The sequence below is a fragment of the Neopsephotus bourkii genome, unplaced genomic scaffold, assembly GCF_033783945.1.
Source record: "Neopsephotus bourkii isolate Nb327-2 ecotype Australia unplaced genomic scaffold, CSIRO-AGI_Nbou_v1 NB_689, whole genome shotgun sequence".
NCBI lineage: Eukaryota > Metazoa > Chordata > Aves > Psittaciformes > Psittacidae > Neopsephotus > Neopsephotus bourkii.
Window position 1 is genome coordinate 282,275 of NW_026901188.1, and position 18,384 is coordinate 300,658.

The following is an 18,384-nucleotide window of genomic DNA, read 5'->3' on the forward strand; positions in this document are numbered from 1 at the left end:
CCCCCAGGGGGTTTTATTAACTTCTTGCAGGCTGTGGGGTGTGTGGGTCCCACAGCCCTGCCCAGGACATCCCTGCTGGACAAGCACCCTTCTTCCTTCTCCTGTAACTGTCTTCCCTCTATTTTAACTGCTTTTAAATAACCCTGGAGGATCCCATGAGAATCGTGTCCCCTTTTCTTTTGCACCTCACACCCAGCCCTGTCTCCATCCCCTGTAGCTTTGCCATAACCCTTCCTAACCTAGCTTGAAGGAGCCCTTTCCCAGGTGATCCCAGTCCCGGTTTGGATGGACATCATTGTCCCTTTCTCATCTCCAAGCTTGCAGTAAAGCCTCATCCTTCCTCCTTATCCCGGATCCAGCCTTTTCTCCCTGCCCTGGAACCCCTGCCAGTGGCTGGGAGATGCTCGTCTCGATATGATCAACCCATTTTCCCCTTCATTCCATACTGGATATTGCTCCAGCCAAGACCACACATTAATCCCGTGGGAAAGGCCCCTCCAGGGGCTTACCTGGGCTACAGACAAGAATTGTCCCTGTGGATCTGGCTGTCCTGAGGCCTCCCCAAAGAGCAGCATCCCCAGGGTGAGTGGTGGGTTTTGTCTTGAGCTTCAGGGCTTGGGGGTGTCGGGGTTTTACCTGGTCCAGAATGGGGAAACTCTTGGAAATCTCAGCCTGGGGTTGGCGGCCAGCAGATTGCAATATTCCATGTAAAATCCAGGTAAAATTCCCTGATCACCCCCAGGCGGGGGAGGAGTGGTGGGGCGAGGGTGAGGGACATGGAAACATGGGTGGAAAGCTCAGATTTCCAGTGTTTTCTGCACTGGTGGGGATTGAAACAGCCCCAGGCACCTGCTTGGCTCTGCAAGGGGGCTCTGCTTTGGGTGCAAGCAGCACCCTGTCCTGCAGCCCTGGAGGTGATGGGGTGGGGGGGACAGACACAACGGCTCATTTGGGGTGGGAAAACAGTGAAAAATCCCACAGATGTAATAGTAACAACAATCAGAACACAATGCAGGGCAGGGGGGCTGGGTGCTGCCTCTCATGTGTGGATTCTCAGGTGTGTAGGAAGGGCTCAGCTGCAGCCACCTCAGTAACTTGGCCAAAACTCCCTTTAGCACTACTCCCCTATAAAGAAATGCTTCTGAACAGGACAGTTTTGAGGTCCTGCCTGTTTCCCATGCCGGTGTTTGGGATCCTGCTGCCCGCAGGGAGCGAGGGAGCGCACCGGGTCTCGTCTTGGGTAACGCTGCTGGGTCAGTTCGGATCAAGTTGCCTCAGTGAAGGTGTCTGACGTGGCCAGGAGGAAAAACTACCCTGGGAGAGAGGAGAGGAGAGGATCCTGACAGCGGGAAAAGAGCCGGAGCAGGAGCGCTCGGGCACCGAGGAGCACTTGGGGGCTGCTGAAGCATCTTCTGGTCTGCATTGAGGTAAAGGAGAAGCAGCTCCTTCACTGGGAGATGGGGCTGTGTGATGGGAGGGGCTGAGCTGGGGGAAGCAGCAGCAGCTGGGGCAGCTGGTATGCAGCAGGGGGCAGCAGGGTGGGATGTAGAAGGTATCCCACCTTGTGATGCCATCACTGTGGTGGTCCCCTGCCCGGGCTGGAGCACTGGGTGCCTGTTCCTTTGAGTGAGGGCTGTGCCCATGGGTATCTTTTCTCCCTGCTCTGTCCATCATCGAACCCCAGCCTGGTTTGAGTTGGCAGGGATTTAAAGCTCCTCCAGCTCCAACCCCTGCCAGGGCAGGGACCCCTTCCACTGGAGCAGCTTGCTCCAAGCCCCTGTGTCCAACCTGGCCTTGAGCACTGCCAGGGATGGGGCACCAAATACCAAATCAGATGAGATGGAAGGAGGCTGGTGTTGCATCCCCCTCTTTCCCCAACCACCCCTGCAGTCCATCTCCTGCACCCCCAAGCTATTTACTGCCTCTCTGCACACCACGAGGTGAAGCCACACTGCAGGGACAAGCCAGACCCCAAAGGGCCATGGAGGCTCAAGCGCTGTCGTGTCTCCCCTCTGCTGCTGCCCCAGGCTCTCTGCCACCCGTGCTCTCCTCCAGCTCCCCTCTGGCATCGCTGAGCAGATGCTGCTGATCATGCCAAGGGGCTGAGCTGACACCGGCACCGGGTCTTGTGCTTGAACCGCATCCACAGCCAGCACTGAGCCTAGCAGCAGGGTTTGCTGTGCAGCAGAGCACATAGCGGGGCTGCAAAGAGAGTTCGCCCACCTTTGGGCTGCTGCAAGGGAAGAGTCGGGGCTTTGTTTCTCTTTAAACATTCCTTTGGATCAAAAAACAAGAGGTTTTGGTGCACTCCAAGGGGTTTCTCTCTTGTGCTGCCGCAGGAGGCGGGAGGAAGAGGAGCCGGAGCATCCCCTGTGAGCGCACCATGCCGCTGTCCCGCCGCACCGGCCAGATGCCCGAAGCCACCTGGACGCTGGGCTTCAGGGAGATGACGGAGCCCTGGAAAGGCGCCGTGGGCTGCCTCGGCGTCGCCGTGTTCTTCGCCATGACCATCGGCATCATCTCGTGGCAGGCGCTGGAGCAGCCGCCGGAGGAGTGGGTGCTGCGGGGCCGGCGGGGGGGGCTGCTCTGGGAGCGCCGGCGCGGGGCTCTGCTGCTGCGGGCGCTGCCGGCGGGGCGCGCCGTGGCCGCGGTGGCGGTGCGGGGGGTGCCGGCCGCCGAGCCCCCGCCGCCCCGGGACCGCTGCTGGCACGATGGTGCCCAGTTCTGCTACGCGTGGGAGGAGGATGCTGAGCTCCGGCTGAACCTCGAGCCCCCGCCGGCCCCCGGCACCGAGTGCTACAGCGTCCAATGGACCCCGCTGCGCCCCGACGTGATGCTGAAGGTAATGGGGACCCTGGGGACCTCAGAGCAGCTCCAGTGTCTGAAGGGGGCTACAGGGGTGCTGGAGAGGGGCTCTTCATCAGGGACTGGAGCGATGGGACAAGGGGTGATGGGGTCAGACTGAAACAGGGGAAGTACAGGTGAGATATAATGGAGGTCTTCCCTGTGAGGGTGCTGAGGTGTTGGCACAGGGTGCACAGGGAAGTGGTAAATGCTCCATCCCTGGCAGTGTTCAAGGCCAGGTTGGACACAGGGGCTTGGGTGACAGGGTCTAGTGTGAGGTGCCCCTGCCCATAGCAGGGGGTTGGAAGTGAATGATCTCAAGGTCATTTCCAACCCAAACCATTCTGTCATTCTATGACCCCGTGTGCTGCTCTGAACTGTGGCCTTTGGGGTAAAATGAGCCCAAATGCAGGGGCACTGCCCTGAACACCCCATTTCCCACCACGGTTGTGGGTCACACCATGGCTGGGGCTCCCCATCTTCCAATCCTCACTGATTCCGGGTGGGGAAAGCATTCTGGAAGCCTCGTGCCTTGGTGCCGCTGCCTCCCAGGGCTGTGCTGGTAACCCTGGGATGGGAGCTCCGTGTTTATGGAGACTGAGTAAACACCAGTGAGGCTCACAATGCTGGCGAGGGCCATGAGGAGCGCAGGGAGGTCTCCTCCGACCACAGCACAACGCGGCTGCTGCACATATTTAGGGGCTCCTTCTCTTCCCGTACCCTGCCCGCTTTGCTCACCCATTAAATGAAAGCAGATGCCAAAAGCGAGCCAAAACCCCATTGGACCGAGGTGCCCTCAGGAGCAGTGAGGGAGCGGATGGGATCCTGTGGGGATGGGGCAGTTTGTGCCTTTAGCTGTTGATGCTGGTTTGAGCTGTGGGAGGTGTTGCCTGAACGCAGCCGCTGTGGTGGGGCTGGGTTTCCTTTGCTGCCGTCACTTTGGGGTGCTGGAGAGGACGAGCAAGGCAGAACAGGGCTTTTCCCCACGTGTTATGGAAGCCAACCCGCAGACCACTGCAAACCACAGGGCAGTGAAAGGGAAGAGTTAAGAAGGGCCCTTTCCCCCTCCCTTTCCCAGCCCGTGTAACCTGCTCCGCTGACACCCGGCACTGCTACCCCGAGCCTCCTGGCTTTCCACTTTAATAATTCACATCTCCTCTCCTCACCCCTTGGTGAGGTTCAACCTCCCGCTGCCCCCATGGCAGAGCCGAGCTCGGGGGCTCCAGGCTGGGCTGAATGAGCATGGGTTGTGTTGAGCTGGGTCCTCCTCTGCCCGCCCCAACCCCCTCTGCATTCCCAAATCCCCATGGGAAGTCATGCGGGATGCTGAGTCCTGCTGATCCCGGCTTTGGCAGAAAGAGGGCGGTTTTGGAGGCTTTGAAGTGAAAACTGATGGTTTCTAAAAGGAGTCGGGTTGATGATAGGGACCTCATTGGGACTGGGAGCTCTGGGGGATGGCTCTTTGCTCCGTCCTGTCAGCCCTATGGGAAGTGCTCCAAATACACCCCTACTGATGTAGTCTTATTGAGGGAATACAGTCATTGTTAGTGCCATTATACTCCCATAACACCAGGGAAATGCTTCTTGTCACCAGCCCAAAGGGAAGAGGGAGGCTTTGCCTTGGGAGAGAGCAGAAAACCCACAAGGTACCCCAGGGACGCTGCAGTGCTATAGAGGTGAATGGCAGGGTTGGAACTGGATGAGCTTTAAGGCTCCTCCCATCCCAACCCATGCTGTGATTCCATGAATTTCAGCGGTAATTTGGTACCTGGAAGCACAGCTCTTGTTCCTGGGGAAGAAAAACTTAACCCCAGGTGTGCTCTACCCCGAGCACCCACTGCTTTTCGGGTCAAACACCTGAATCTCATGGACTTGGGATTTTTCCTCCTGGGAAAAACCCCATCCCACGACCGCTCTGGAATAACTTGCAGGGGTTTTGCCTCTCAAATGCCACTATTCCCATGTTCATCCTCACCCCGAGGTGCTTCTCAGCCCCCGATGACTCTCTCTTGGCTGCAGGATTGCTTCTCCATGGCCAACATCTCCTGGTACGGAGGGGTGAGCCTCCATGCCCAGCGCTGGCCGCTCAATGGAGCCCAAAGCCAGGCACAGCCCTTTGTCAGTGGAGGCTTCAGCAAGAATCCCGTGGGATACGGGCCTGTTCTGGAGAGATACTTCTTGGGCTCCACAGGTAACTGCTTCCTTCCCCATCCAGCTTCCTCTTCCTTCAATCCCTGTGCTTCTCCATCCTCTCCTCATCTATAAAGCAGCTGGTTTAGCAGCAGGGTTGATGCCTCGGAGGTTAAACTACCCTTCCAATGCAATGCCAGTTGGCAGCGTGACGCAATGGATGGATCCCACCTTGCCTCATCCCTATGGAAAAGGCCATGGTACTAAACCTCAGTGCCTGAGAGCATGGGGTTGGCTCAGCTCACCCCAGGGGAGTCCCTGCTCTTGGTTTGTCTTCATTTTTTGGATCTGTTTAAGCAGAGATCTGTGTCCATTGCCAGCTCCTCCAGCACCCCTTGGGTGGCTTCCTCCTGAGCTCCCAGGTCCTGACACTGCTCTGGGATGCTGGGTGAGAGCTTAGGGGCTGTTGTCACTTTGGGGTGGATATTTGGATTATTCTGCAGCACTCCAGACTTCAGCCATTGCCCCTAATTAATCAATTGATCTGCAACTGCCCTGCAGTGATGAAGCTGAAGCTGCTGCCTAAGCTGAATGCAGAGCAAAAAGGCAGGAAACGGAGTAAATCCAGCCCCCGAAAGGCATTTTGGCTCAAAGGGAATAGCGAAAGCAGGGAGCAGGGCTTTGCCTGCGTGGCTGGGATCAGTCCAGGAGGTGCTGGTACCAGTTAGGCTCTGCCCTGTGCATCCCCATCCCTGTGCCCACCAGTGCAAGAACGGAGGCCTGCACCCCCTGAGGCACCGCCTGCTCTGCTCTCCCCCAGGCGTGACGGTGACGGTGCCTCCCGACATGCCCGTGCTCCTCTCACTGGAGAGCAACCGGCATTTCTGCCTGGCATCGCCGGCGGGCAGAGCTGCCGAGCCCCTGCACTACACCCTCTGTGCCAGCACCGACATCGCGGCTGCACACCGGCACGTGGGCACCCAGCTCAGCGCGCAGGAGCGGGCGCTGCCGGATACAGCCCTCCTGGGGTAAGGCATTCCCATGGCAGGGACCCCTTCCACTGGAGCAGCTTGCTCCAAGCCCCTGTGTCCAACCTGGCCTTGAGCACTGCCAGGGATGGGGCAGCCACAGCTTCTCTGGGCACCCTGTGCCAGCGCCTCAGCACCCTCATGGTGAAGCATCTCACGCTGGCACAAGGTGCAGCCACCAGCTCTTCCCACCGCACAGGTCTCCCGTCTGGAGGTATTCTGGCCCAGAGGGTTCAGCTGCCAAAATAAAACGAGGTTTGAGGTCACTGGCGAGGAGGCTGAAGCGGCATCATCTTCAGGAGGGGGTCCTGCTCCTGGGGGAGCACTGCACTGCCATCCTCGCGGCTGCGGTATGTCCCGTCCTGCTGGCCTTTGGGACTGGGAGGCAAATGGAGTGCTGCCATGAGCCCTGCTCTCAGAACATACGTTAGATCTTAATTTCATGGAATCCCAGAGAGGTTTGGGTTGAAAAAGCCCTTAAAGCTCCTCCAGTTCCAACCCCAACCCCTTCCACTGGAGCAGCTTGCTCCAAGCCCCTGTGTCCAACCTGCCCTTGAGCACTGCCAGGGATGGGGCAGCCACAGCTTCTCTGGGCACCCTGTGCCAGCGCCTCAGCACCCTCACAGGGAAGAGCTTCTGCCTAAGAGCTCAGCTCAGTCTCCCCTCGGGCAGGTTCAAGCCATTCCCCTTGGCCTGTCCCTACAGGCCCTTGTCCCAAGCCCCTCTCCAGGTTCCCTGCAGCCCCTTTAGGCACTGGAGCTGCTCTCAGGTCTCCCCTTCAGGAGCCTTCTCTTCTCCAGGCTGCCCCAGCCCAGCTCTCTCAGCCTGGCTCCAGAGCAGAGCTGCTCCAGCCCTCGCAGCAGCTCCATGGCCTCCTCTGGACTTGCTCCAACTGCTCCATGTCCCTCTTGTGCTGCTGCCCCAGGGCTGCCTTCTCTGATCCCTCTGTGTACAATGCCAGCACACCCATTCCATGGGCTGGGGCTGAGCCATGCGGGTGCTGGCACCAGGGGCTGGTGCTTGGTGTCTTTGCCACTCTGACAAAACCCCTTTTCCTGCCTGTCCCTCCCAGCAGGACCATGCACCCTCAGAGCGGAGGAAGAGGCAGGACCCGAGCCGTGCCTGGGACCCTTCCATGCTGGCCCCGCTGCAGCTCGCTGTGACGCTGTCCCCATACACCAGCATCTCCTCCCCGCTGTTCCTGCGCACGCTGCGGGATGGCCACGCAGGGACCTACTGGCTGAGCCTGCAGCCCCACATCGGGGACAGCCCGGTACGAGGCCCTCCTCCAGCCCTGAGCCTGCTCCTCAACCCAACCCTGCTTTAAACCTGAATAAACACCCTCACTAGGGCGACAACCTGATCCTCCTGCGCTGGGGACCAGCCCAGTGCTGTAGAGCAGTGCCCGGGGCAGCAACTTTTCTGTTTCTTAAGGAAGTAGCTCTCAAATTCCCACTTCCAAAAGATATTTCTAACAGTTGCTGGTGCTCAGAACATCCCAATTCCCCTGTTTTTTGCAGTCATTTTAATGATCTGCCTCTTTTCCATCAGCCCAAAGGTGGTTTTGGGTTGGTTGACAAAGGGTTTACTCCTTCATACACGGCACTGTGATGGTGCAGGCTGTGGTGGGGTGGGATGGGGACACAGCAGCCACCTCCAGCCTTGCAGCCTGGGCTGGCAGGGTACTCTCTGGCTCTGACAGGAATCTTCTTGTCTCCTGCAGATCCCGCTGCTGACCACATGGAAGGGGCAGCTTTGTGTCCGCCTCAACGTCACCAGCGAGGAGGCACTGAGCTGGTACCTGGCACGTGCCCGGCGCCTGCGGCACGCACTGGGTACCACGTACCTGGTGTTTGAGGGTGCTGAGGGCAATGCCTTCCTGGAGCAAGCTGTGCCCCCTCCCGCCGAGCTGGAGGGAGACCGGTACACCGGGCTGTTGGCAGAGGCACTGGCAACACTGGGAAACGGCACCGTCATCAGTGCCGGTGCCAGGTGGGTACCACTGGGATGATGCTTTGCTGGAGCTGATGGATGTGGGAACTGCTTGGGAGATGCTGGAGGTGATGTGCCCTTGGGGTGCTCAGCACCCAGGGAGGCAGAGTGCAGGTGGTGTAGGGTAATGGGTAGAATCATGGAATCAATCGGGTTTCAAAGCAGGTTTAAGACCATCAAGTCCAACCATTACCTCAGGACTGCCAAGACCACCACTAACCCATGTCACTGGGGGCCTCATCTACATGGTAGGAAGGGGTTGCTCTTCTCTTTCTCTCTCTTTTGGAGCATGTTAACATTGTTTTTAATGTCTTAGAGGATAAAAGTGTTTAAATGCACTGATGCCTGATGCAATAAAGATGCATCTTGTGACCTATGGCCATTCAAGCTCCAGGCTGCTGCCAATCCTGCAGAAGGGAGGGGGTGAACCCTGCAGTCTTGGCCAAATCCCTGCATTGGAATTGCTTTGGTGTCAAACATCTGCAGTTCTCTGACTTCCCATGCTTGTGTAGCACATAACAGGGTTAATGTATTAATAAGCATTTGTAACACCCCTCGAGGCCCTTTGGTTCGAGGCACTGAGAAGCATTACTTGTCTTTTTACCCATCATGATTATGCCTGGCAGATGCAAAAGGCTGTTGGGCTGTTTGCAACGTGCTTATTTCCTGTGGGGATGAGGCATTGATGGTAAATTGCATAAGAAGGCAACTTCAGAATCATTCCTTTTTGAAGAACAAGCAACGTTTCACATGCTGAGGTGGTGACAGGCTCTCCCGCAGCCACCTGCCAAACCACAGTGGTGGGAACGGCGCCTTTCCTGACCATCTTCTACTCCATCCAGGATCATATCTTTCCTGGGGAGCAGCATCCGTAGCAGAAGTCTTCTATAAACCACCCCATCAGCCTTAACTCCTCCTAAGATGAAAGTGTCCCTGGAGATCGCTGGGGAGCCAGCGTGTATCTGAAGGGGGGGTATAGGGATGCTGGGGATGGACTCTTCATTAGGGACTGCAGTGACAGGACAAGGGGTAATGGGTTCAAACTGAAACAGGGGAAGTTTAGATTGGATCTAAGGAAGAAGTTCTTTCCTGTGAGGGTGGTGAGGCACTGGAATGGGTGCCCAGGGAGGTTGTGAATGCTCCATCCCTGGCAGTGTTCAAGGCCAGGTTGGACGAGGCCTTGGGTGCCATGGTTTAGTGTGAGGTGTCCCTGCCCATGGCAGGGGGTTGGAACTGGATGATCTTAAGGTCTTTTCCAACCCAAACCATTCTATGATTCCATGATTCTAAGTTAGTGGGGGGACAAGGAGGAAACCAAACTCCAGGAACAAGAAGTCTTAGGCCAAATCCCCCCTTTGGTTAGATCAGCTCCTGACCATTTTCAAACTAAAGCTCATTGTGAAGGTCCATGTTTGACCCTTTTTGGCCACCAGAAACAGTCTCCTTCACTGGGCTGCTTGCTGACATGAGCCTCTCCTCCCCTGCAGGTAAACCCAAGGCATAGAAATGCTCTTGGATGGGAAAGAAGAGCACTGGGGTGGCAGTGATTTCGCCCCAGTAGAGATGCCAAGTGGCTGAAGAAACCCTCATCTCCTGTGGGCCCTCTCTAACACCAGCTCTGTGCTTGTGCCCCTCAGGTCCAGTCACCTCCCTCTCTTCATCCAGATGAGCCCCCTGCACTCAGACTGGAGCCATGCTGGGCTGAAGGGGATTATTCCCTCTGTGCTGCACTACAGCCTCCTGGGCTACAACTTCTTCATCCCCGATGCAGTAGGTACGTAGGTCAGCATCTCTTTCCTGCAGACACCTCTGTGGGACCTGAGGTGGGAGGGGTGCAGCTGTGGCTCAGGTGTGCTGCACTGAGGCGTGAAGCACTTGGCTCTCCATACCCCGTGTTCTGGCTGCATTGGGGTGAATGCTACCAGGGAATCCACTGAGGGATTGAAGGCCAACAGGCAGTAGAAGTGAGCAGGCAGGTCTCTGGGGATGCCCTTTGCAGAGCTCCTCACCCATAGGCTGAGGGCAGCTCCCTGCCCCTTGCAGCTTCCCTGGAGCTCAGCCCCAGCAGCAGAAGCCAAGAGGGAGCCTGCAGCCAGGGAAGTGTGTGCCCAGGCCGCTGGATGGGAAGCGGATGCTCCTGAAACCCCAGCAGCCGCGCTCCAAGGCTGTGTTCGGGCTCCAGAGCGCGATGCTCGAGGCATCCTTCAACAAAAACATCCTAAAAGGCCAGAAACGACCCTTTCATGGGAGCCCAGCAGCTCGCTTTGCCCCTCCTCTTGGAGGTGACCGTGTTGTTCGTGTTCAAAACGCACCACAAACACGTGAGGTGTCGGAGCCAGGGGGCAGAGCTGCAGAGAGCCCTGGTAAAGGGGTCAGGGAGCAATCCTCCAACTGGGCCCCTGGTTTTAGGCAGTTTTCCTTAGAAAGCAAGGCCTGGGCAGTCGCAGCACGGAGATGCTGAACCCGCTGCTGTGCGGTCCATGGGGCTGCGGCACCTCAGCCCGGGAGCTGCAGCAGCACCAGGGGCTGCTCGGGATGCCAGGAGCCCCTGGAGGGAATGGGGCTCTGTGGGGGGTTTGGCTGAGCCCTTGGCTCGCTTCTATGTGGCATTTCTACACAAGCTGAGCCAGCTTTTTGGAGCGAGGATGCTCCAGCTCCAAAGGCTCCATCTCCCTTTCCCTGTCCCTTCCCATCCTCTCCTGCCCTTCCTAAGCCCCTCCACAGTGTTTCAGAGGGCAACTGCAATCCCCTTCCACTGCATGTTTCTGACAATACTCTGCTTCTCCACTGCTGTGCACTATGGAATTGAAGGGACCCGAATCACAGGAGTACTCTCCCGTGATGCTTTGTCTTTGCACACCATCGTGGCAGGAAAACCCAGCACCTCCCCAACACTTCTCTCTGCAGGAATAGAATCCCTTTTTGTATGTTCGGATTAAATGTAGAAACTCCTGAGACATCTGGTCCTAAAACGGCCAAAGATCATAAAGTGAGTGCTTTGGGATGAAAGGACCTTAAAGCTCCTCCAGCTCCAACCCCTGTTACGGGAAGGGACCCCTTCCACTGGAGCAGCTTGCTCCAAGCCCCTGTGTCCACCCTGGCCTTCACAGGGATGCCTGATATTTGCTGCTGGTGCTCAAGGAAGGAAACCATGGACGGGGGGAACTCGGCTCCTCTTGCAGTGGGGTAACTTGTCCTGCCCACATGGAGAACCCATTGATTGAGGCGCCCCTGAGTGCCTTCACTGAGTCCTTTGTCCCCGCAGGAGGGAGCCTGGCCGGTGCCAGCGCAGGGGACACGGAGCTCTACGTGAGGTGGCTGCAGATTGTGACGTTCCTCCCCGTGATGGCCTTCAGCAGCCCGCCCTGGCTGTGCTGCGACGCCGGGGTACGTACCCCATGCCCCACGAGGAGGATGCGCTGTCACTGGTGTGCCGGGCACCCCCACAGGCCGTTAATGTCCCTATACTGGGGAAAGCTGAGGCTAAAACTCCCTGTCCTGCTCTTGCTGCCCACAAAGTCCTGCTCAGGCACATTGCTGCGTGTTCTCAGCAGGGGTTTTGCTGCAAAATCCATGTTTTTGTGGGTTTCTGCTTCACTGCTCTGTGCAACCACGGGGACAGTGTCCACAGTGTCTGCAGAAATGACACCAAGCAGCACGTGTGTGTGTCCCTCCCTTTGCTCCTGGGATGGTTTAATGACAGCTTGACCAAATACTGCATATCTACAGCAGAGCGAAGCGCACAGATTCCCATTCAAGATCTTTGTAAACAGCCGGAGACATTTTCATAGAACCCCAGCCTGGTTTGGGTTGAAGGGGCCTTAAATCTCCTCCAGCTCCAACCCCTGCCAGGGCAGGGACCCCTTCCACTGGAGCAGCTTGCTCCAAGCCCCTGTGTCCAACCTGGCCTTGAGCACTGCCAGGGATGGGGCAGCCACAGCTTCTCTGGGCACCCTGTGCCTTCCTTTATATCTAGCCTAAATCTCCTGTTTCGGTCTGAACCCATCACCCCTTGTCCCATCGCTCCAGCCCCTGATGAAGAGTCCCTCTCCAGCATCCTTGTAGCCCCCTTCAGGCACTGGAAGCTGCTCTGAGGTCTCCATGCAGCTTTTCTTCTCCAGGCTGCACAGCCCCAGTGTTCTCAGCCTGGCTCCATACAGGAGCTGCTCCAGTCCCTGAGCATCCTTGTGGCCTCCTCTGGACTTGCTCCAACAGCTCCATGTCCTTCTGATGCTGAGGACACCAGAACACAGCAGATTCTTGCCTTGCTCTAGTGGGTTAAGCTGCTCACAGGTTTCTCTTTCCTCCCCCATGCTGCAGGTCCTGAACCTCACCCGCCGCTGCATCCAGAGGCACCGGGACTTCGTTGTGCCGCTGCTCATCAAGTACAGCTCGGAATGGCTCAGCTCGGGATATCCCATCTTCCGGCCCGCCTGGTGGCTCAGCCCCACGGATCCAGCTGCTTTCACTATCGAGGATGAGTTCCTCATTGGAGATGAGGTAGGGAACGGGGGGCTGAATGCTCTCCCAGGGTAAATAAGGTGCCCCTGGCCCTCGCCATCCCTCTCTTTGCATCCTGCCTGAGTACAGCACTGGGGTAGAGATGGCGGGCAGCCATAGGGCTGGTGGGACCCTGTGGCTCCTTCAGCTTTGCAATTTATTCAGATTGGGTCACTGACAAGGCTTCTTTCCTTTAGGCTTTTATATTCTCCCATCCTTTCTGCTGGAAGACACCCCCTGATTGTCAGCAGTTCTTTCCCCCCTCTTTTCAGGCTGTCCATCCCATTACTTGAAGCTACAGCATGGTTGTTTCATGCTGTAAATGCTCCCTGCAAGTCTGGTGTGCTCGCACTGTGGTCATGTAGCAGGAGTCTGTCCCTGCAGGTGTGTCCATCCCACTGCTGCTCCTGAAGTGCTCCTTTAGATGCTCTGATAGTTGATGTGGTCTCTGCTGCTTCATATCAAAAAGGGCTTGGAAAAGGAACTCAGGCCTTCTGGAAAAGACTTTCCTTAAAGGAAACTGTGCCTCATCCTCCCATGGTTGTAAGCAGCCTCCGGTTTGGGCAATGGCATCACTTTAGCTTTGTCCCTCCTGCTTTGCCTGGGTGCAGGATCCCAACAGCTCAAGGCTTTGGCAGTTCCTACCTGGGTTTTTTAGTCCATTAAAAGCATACTCTTCAGTTCATGCTACTGAATTCATTTTGCAGCAACACATTGGGCTGTCTTTACATGGGAATGCTGCTAATCATAGGGATATCGCCTCCATAGAATAAGTATCCTCATCCCAAAGCAAAGCCCAGTAGGCATTTGTTCCTTGTTTTAATAGGAAAGCAGCTTGTGCTGCAGAGGTACCTTTCGAGGCTCTGCTTGCAGCCTCCAACAGATGCTGCGATACCCGATTGCCACATATGAGTTTTGGGCCATAAAAGATGTGAAATCATTTATAGATTTTATTATTTATTTTTATTATTATGGAAAAATTCACTGCAGGAGATCAGCTTTTTAAGTAGGAGCAGAAAGGCCTTTACAGAGAGCTCGGAGAGAATCAACCAGCTTGGAAAAGACCTTTAAAATCATCAAGTCTGACCTACGCTGGGAAGCTTTTAGAACACAGATCTTTGGCACAAAGGAATTCTAGAGCAGCACTGTGTGATTGCAGAGGTCACAGGGGGCTGAGGCCTTGCCCCTGTGCCAGGGTTGTTTGGGCACTGATGGGGTATTAGTTTGAACTGAGCAAGCTTAAACTTAGTCCCTTCCCCTAGAATCTCTTGATTCATGGAATCATAGAATGGAATCATAGAATAGTTTGGGTTGCAAAGGACCTTAAGAGTTCCAACCCCCTGCCATGGGCAGGGACACCTCACACTAAACCATGGCACCCAAGGCTCTGTCCAACCTTGCCTTGAACACTGCCAGGGATGGAGCATTCACAACCTCCCTGGGCACCCATTCCAGTGCCTCAGCACCCTCACAGGAAAGAATTTCCTCCTTAGATCCAATCTAAACTTCCCCTGTTTCAGTTTGAACCCGTTACCCCTTGTCCTGTCACTACAGTCCCTAATGAAGAGTCCCTCCCCAGCATCCCTATAGGCCCCCTTCAGACCCTGGAAGCTGCTCTGAGGTCTCCACGCAGCTTCTCTTCTCCAGGCTGAAGAGCCCCAACTTTCTCAGCCTATCTCCATACAGGAGCTGCTCCAGCCCCTGAGCATCCTTGTGGCCTCCTCTGGACTTGTTCCAACAGTTCCATGTCCTTTTTATGTTGAGGACACCAGAACTGCACACAGTGCTCCAGGGGAGGTCTCACGAGAGCAGAGCAGAGGGGCAGGATCAGCTCCTTGGACCTGCTGCTCACGCTCCTTTGGATGCAGCCCAGGATAGGGTTGGTTTCCGGGCTCAAGCGCACACTGAAGCCGGCTCATGTTCATTTTCTCATGGACCAGCACCCCCAAGTCCTTCTCCTTGGGCTGCTCTGAATCTCTTCCCTGCCTAGCCTGGAGCTGTCTGGGATTGCTCTGACTGATGCGGTTCCGGCAGGCAGGGCAGGAGTGTGCTCGTGTTAGCTGACATTCCCCATTGAACACTGCAGGCTCAGGGAGGAAAGACAGTAAAGGGTCAGAGCAGCTTCAGGCTTCTGTCCCCTGCGAGGTGCAAAGCTTTGGCTTGGCTGAACGCTCCTGAAGTATGGTAAAATGTGGTGTCTGCTCTGTAAGGGGGTCAGGGCCGGGCTGCTGTGAGAGAGCAGGAGGTGAGGCTGGCAAGAGGCTCCCCTGGCTTCAGGTTTTAATCATTATTGCTATTATTTTCCAAGAGAGCCTGAGCCTGTGCGTGGGGAGCCCAGACGGGGAGGGTTTGATTCCAAGCTGCGGTTTGGAAGCTGCAGGAACAGAAACACGCTCCAAAACCAGCTTTGGTGCGAACTGGAGCATCATTAGCTATGAACTCCTGGGGAATACACAGTGTGGTTCTGACCTGGTACAGTCTGAGGCAGGACTAAGGGCAGGACACTGGAGTAAACCCTCTGAGCATCACCACTCAGTGCAAGCAGCTGCCGCAATGCTGATGAGCACAGCTCTGGTGCCTTGCCCATGCCAGGGGGTTGGAAGTGGGTGAGATTTAAGGTCCCTTCCAACACAAACCAGTCTGGGATCGATTCCTGATGCCTTCCTGCTTCTGAGTCACACCTGAGGTGGTTTGGGGGGGTCACCCTGGGCTGGGACAGCCCCGCTCTGAAAGCTGATTTTCAGGCTGTGATTTGTACACTCATCACTTCCAGATCTCTTGGCACGAGCAACCTGAATCAGGCCGGGCACTCTATCTGTTAAATGTGCTAGAATGCTCCATAAGCAGGTTTTAGGTCAGGTTTTTGCTGACTATGAAGGGAAATAAGCATCATCTCCCCTTGAGCAGACAGACAGCAATGCCTTTGGGTGTCTGCAAGCAGGTTTGGATGCAGTGGTGGACTGCAGTGGTCAGGGTGGTTTTGATCCTTGAGGTCTTGAAGCTGGATTTAACACTGCACAGCCACATTCCAGCATTACTCATGAGCAAACTTCACTACTGGGAAGGGAACTGGAGCAGAGCACTGCTGAATCCTTCCAGCAAAGCATGTGGAAATACCATAGCAAAGAGCCAAGCCCTGCTGGTTTGTGTCGTGCGGTGGTTTCTGGCTGCTTGTCAGTGCCATCTGCCTGGCGAAAGGGATGCTGCAGGAGATGGGAAAGCCAAGTGTGGCCGCCAAATACATTTATGAAGGCTGGGAAGGGTCCAAAAGTGTCCCCCCAAATGTTCCAAACGCCAGGACTTCTCCCTGGGATGATGCTGCTGTGTGGCTCAAGAAGCATCACTAAGGGGGGCAGGGATGAATCCCTAGCACTTACTCTTTGTTGTTGACCAAGACCTCCAAAAATAGGGTTTAAGAGGGGGATTGATCCTTGAATTCCATATCCAGTTTTCACTATTTAGCCTTTTCCCCCCCTCCTTTAATGGCCTTTCTAGAGTTTCAATCTTTTCCTATCACCTCTTTATTCCTCATCATGTGGCAGGGGGTTGGAATTAGACAAACTTTAGGTTCCCTTCCAACCCAGATCATTCTCTGATTTAGAACCCAGTTGTGCACAAACACAAATCAAAGCCTCAGTGTTCAATCAGATCTAAACTGAACCAGAGCTCTGCTCTTCCTGCAAAACCTCTTTCCGTTTCTGAAGTGATTTGTCAGGAATAGTCTCAGGATGCTGGAGACTGCTTTTCCCATAAAGCAAGGGGAGAAAGGATCCCTAAAGTCCTTTGGGACTGGATTACTTTGGCTAAGTCACTGGGAAGGAGTGAGCAGAGAGAGCACACCTCTCCTTATGCTTCTAGTCCAAACGGGGCTCACTGATTTGTGACCCAAGAGCAACTTGTTCACGCTTTTACTTTTATATACTTATTCAATGTAATCATCCCTATGCCAAGACCACTGGCTGGGATTCTGATGACCGTTTGAGGGTGCTGGGAAGCTAAATCCTTTGAGTCTCCCAAAGGAGCCTTGAGTGCATCCGTTGCTCAGGATGGTATTGATCACATTGTGTCTTTTGAGCATCACCTTTTCCTAGGGTTTAATGCTACCTCACCTCTAACCTGTAACACTCAATTAGTCTGAGAGGTGGAAAGAAATCCTCCTCCTAGATGCAGGAGAGGAAGGGTGGGAAGGGAGGTGGGACGAGAGCATTAAGTTGCCTGCAGAGCAGCCCAAAGAGAGGGGTTTTGAAATCCTTTTCAGCAGCCTGGAGCTAAAGCTCTTTTCCTATCGTTTTCCTATCTTTTTCCAATCTTTCCTATTCAGGTAGAACATGTTCGTATCTACCTGAAATACAAGTTTCTCCTTGGTTTCATACTGGGTTATATTTGGCTTCACTAAGTTGTATCAAAGAGTCAGCCTGAATCGAATCCTCCAAAGCACAGGAGGAAAGGGAAATTCCCAACTCTGCCACAGATGGCTTGGGGATGTCTCTCACCCTGACTCAGTGCCACCAATTCCTACTGCAATCCCATAGAACCTTCTCAGAAGCTGCTTTGTGGGAGCCTGAACCCACCTGCATGTGCCTCTGGACAACCCGACCTAGCTCATGGTGTCCCTGCTCACTGCAGTGGATTGGACTCAATGAGTTTTGAAGGTCCCTTCCAACCCAAACCCTTCCGTGATTCTCTGGTCTTTGCTCAGCACAGCTCAGGGAGCTTTGTGCTTACCTCTGCTGTGGCATGGATGGACACTCATCTGCAGTTAAGAGCCAGGCTTCCTGACCTCCTCTGTGGTTGCTTGTCCCTTCAGCTTTGCTTGGTGCACGTCCTGGCTGATCCTCCAAGTGCCACGTTTCCCTTTTCCTTATTCACTGCAGGTCCTGGTTGCCCCAATAACAGACAAAGGGCAGACGTGGAGGGACATCTACCTGCCCGGAGAGGGGTACCTCTGGATGGACACCACCACTGCCCGTGTGTTCGACGGAGGCACCATCCTCAGGAACTACTCTGCTGGCCTCACAGAGGTGCCGGTCTTTGTGAAGACCTCCTAACTCCAGCCTGCTGCAGCTCTGGGCCTCTCTCAGGGCAGCGCTGCCCACACGTGCTCGGCCTTCCCTGAGGCTCTTCCAGCCTATTTGCACTGTTCCAAGAACCTTTGTTACCAGTATTGTCTTAGCAGCAGTCCTTTGAATCTTTCCTTACTTGCTGATGTTCTGAGAGAGGAGATGCAGCTTTGGCACAAAGACACGCTCATGTGCAGTGCTGACCTCTGTGTTTCCAGGGCTTGCCCAGTGCCATGTTTGTGTGTGAGCTCAGGTGGGCACATCCGGCGTTTCCAGCTCCCTGGCACCACACTCAAAGATGCTGCCTTGGCCAGAGAGTGGATTTCCCAGAGCAGGAGGTAAATGAACATCAGCTTATACCCAATGGGATGCTTTGTGTTTGAAGACAAAAGCATACACAGAGACAACAGACTGTGAAAGCTCTCTTCATGTGTATGGGCATCATGTGTGTTAAGCACTACCTGCTTCTCTCAGCTGATGCTGGGTGTACGGTCCCCCACGGCAGTCTTTGGTAGCAAGAGCCTGACTGAGGATAACCAGGGAAACTGGGTGAATTCGAGGTCTATTGACAGCAGGTTTCTGTGGAAAAAAGTAAACTTGGCCAGGCAAAGAAGTGGCTCCAATTGATGTGGCCGGACAGAATCATCATCCACCTTGGAATACAATCTCTGGTACTCAGCACTGAACTCCTGTGCGCCCCAAAGAGGGCTCTTCATCATCTGAAGATGATGGTGGTGGTTCTTTTTCCTCTCAATTATTTCCTGCAGTGCAACACTGATCCAGCATGACCAGCCTTCTTCAACCCAGCAGAATCATAGAATCATAGAATG

At 55.1% G+C, this 18,384-nt stretch overlaps 1 protein-coding gene across 1 annotated transcript; it reads left to right on the forward strand.

The window, feature by feature from the left end:
• Positions 1 to 486: 486 nt before the first annotated feature.
• Positions 487 to 18,046, forward strand: LOC133212336 (SITS-binding protein-like). Its single transcript, XM_061353601.1, has 12 exons — positions 487 to 589; positions 1,213 to 1,427; positions 2,340 to 2,842; positions 4,864 to 5,035; positions 5,795 to 6,002; positions 6,202 to 6,352; positions 7,078 to 7,275; positions 7,726 to 7,994; positions 9,632 to 9,768; positions 11,260 to 11,381; positions 12,315 to 12,494; positions 17,369 to 18,046. Exons 3-12 carry the CDS (start codon positions 2,384 to 2,386, stop codon positions 17,540 to 17,542), a joined length of 2,070 nt encoding a protein of 689 aa, XP_061209585.1. The 5' UTR covers positions 487 to 589; positions 1,213 to 1,427; positions 2,340 to 2,383; the 3' UTR covers positions 17,543 to 18,046.
• Positions 18,047 to 18,384: the final 338 nt, after the last annotated feature.

Excerpts from the sequence above, each read along its gene's own strand:
- LOC133212336 (XM_061353601.1), top strand. The coding sequence starts at position 2,384 with ATGCCGCTGTCCCGCCGCACCGGCCAGATGCCCGAAGCCACCTGGACG. Across the intron at positions 6,353-7,077 it reads CTGCCATCCTCGCGGCTGCG|GACCATGCACCCTCAGAGCG; the intron begins GTATGTCCCGTC and ends CCCTCCCAGCAG. Across the intron at positions 7,276-7,725 it reads CCCACATCGGGGACAGCCCG|ATCCCGCTGCTGACCACATG; the intron begins GTACGAGGCCCT and ends TGTCTCCTGCAG.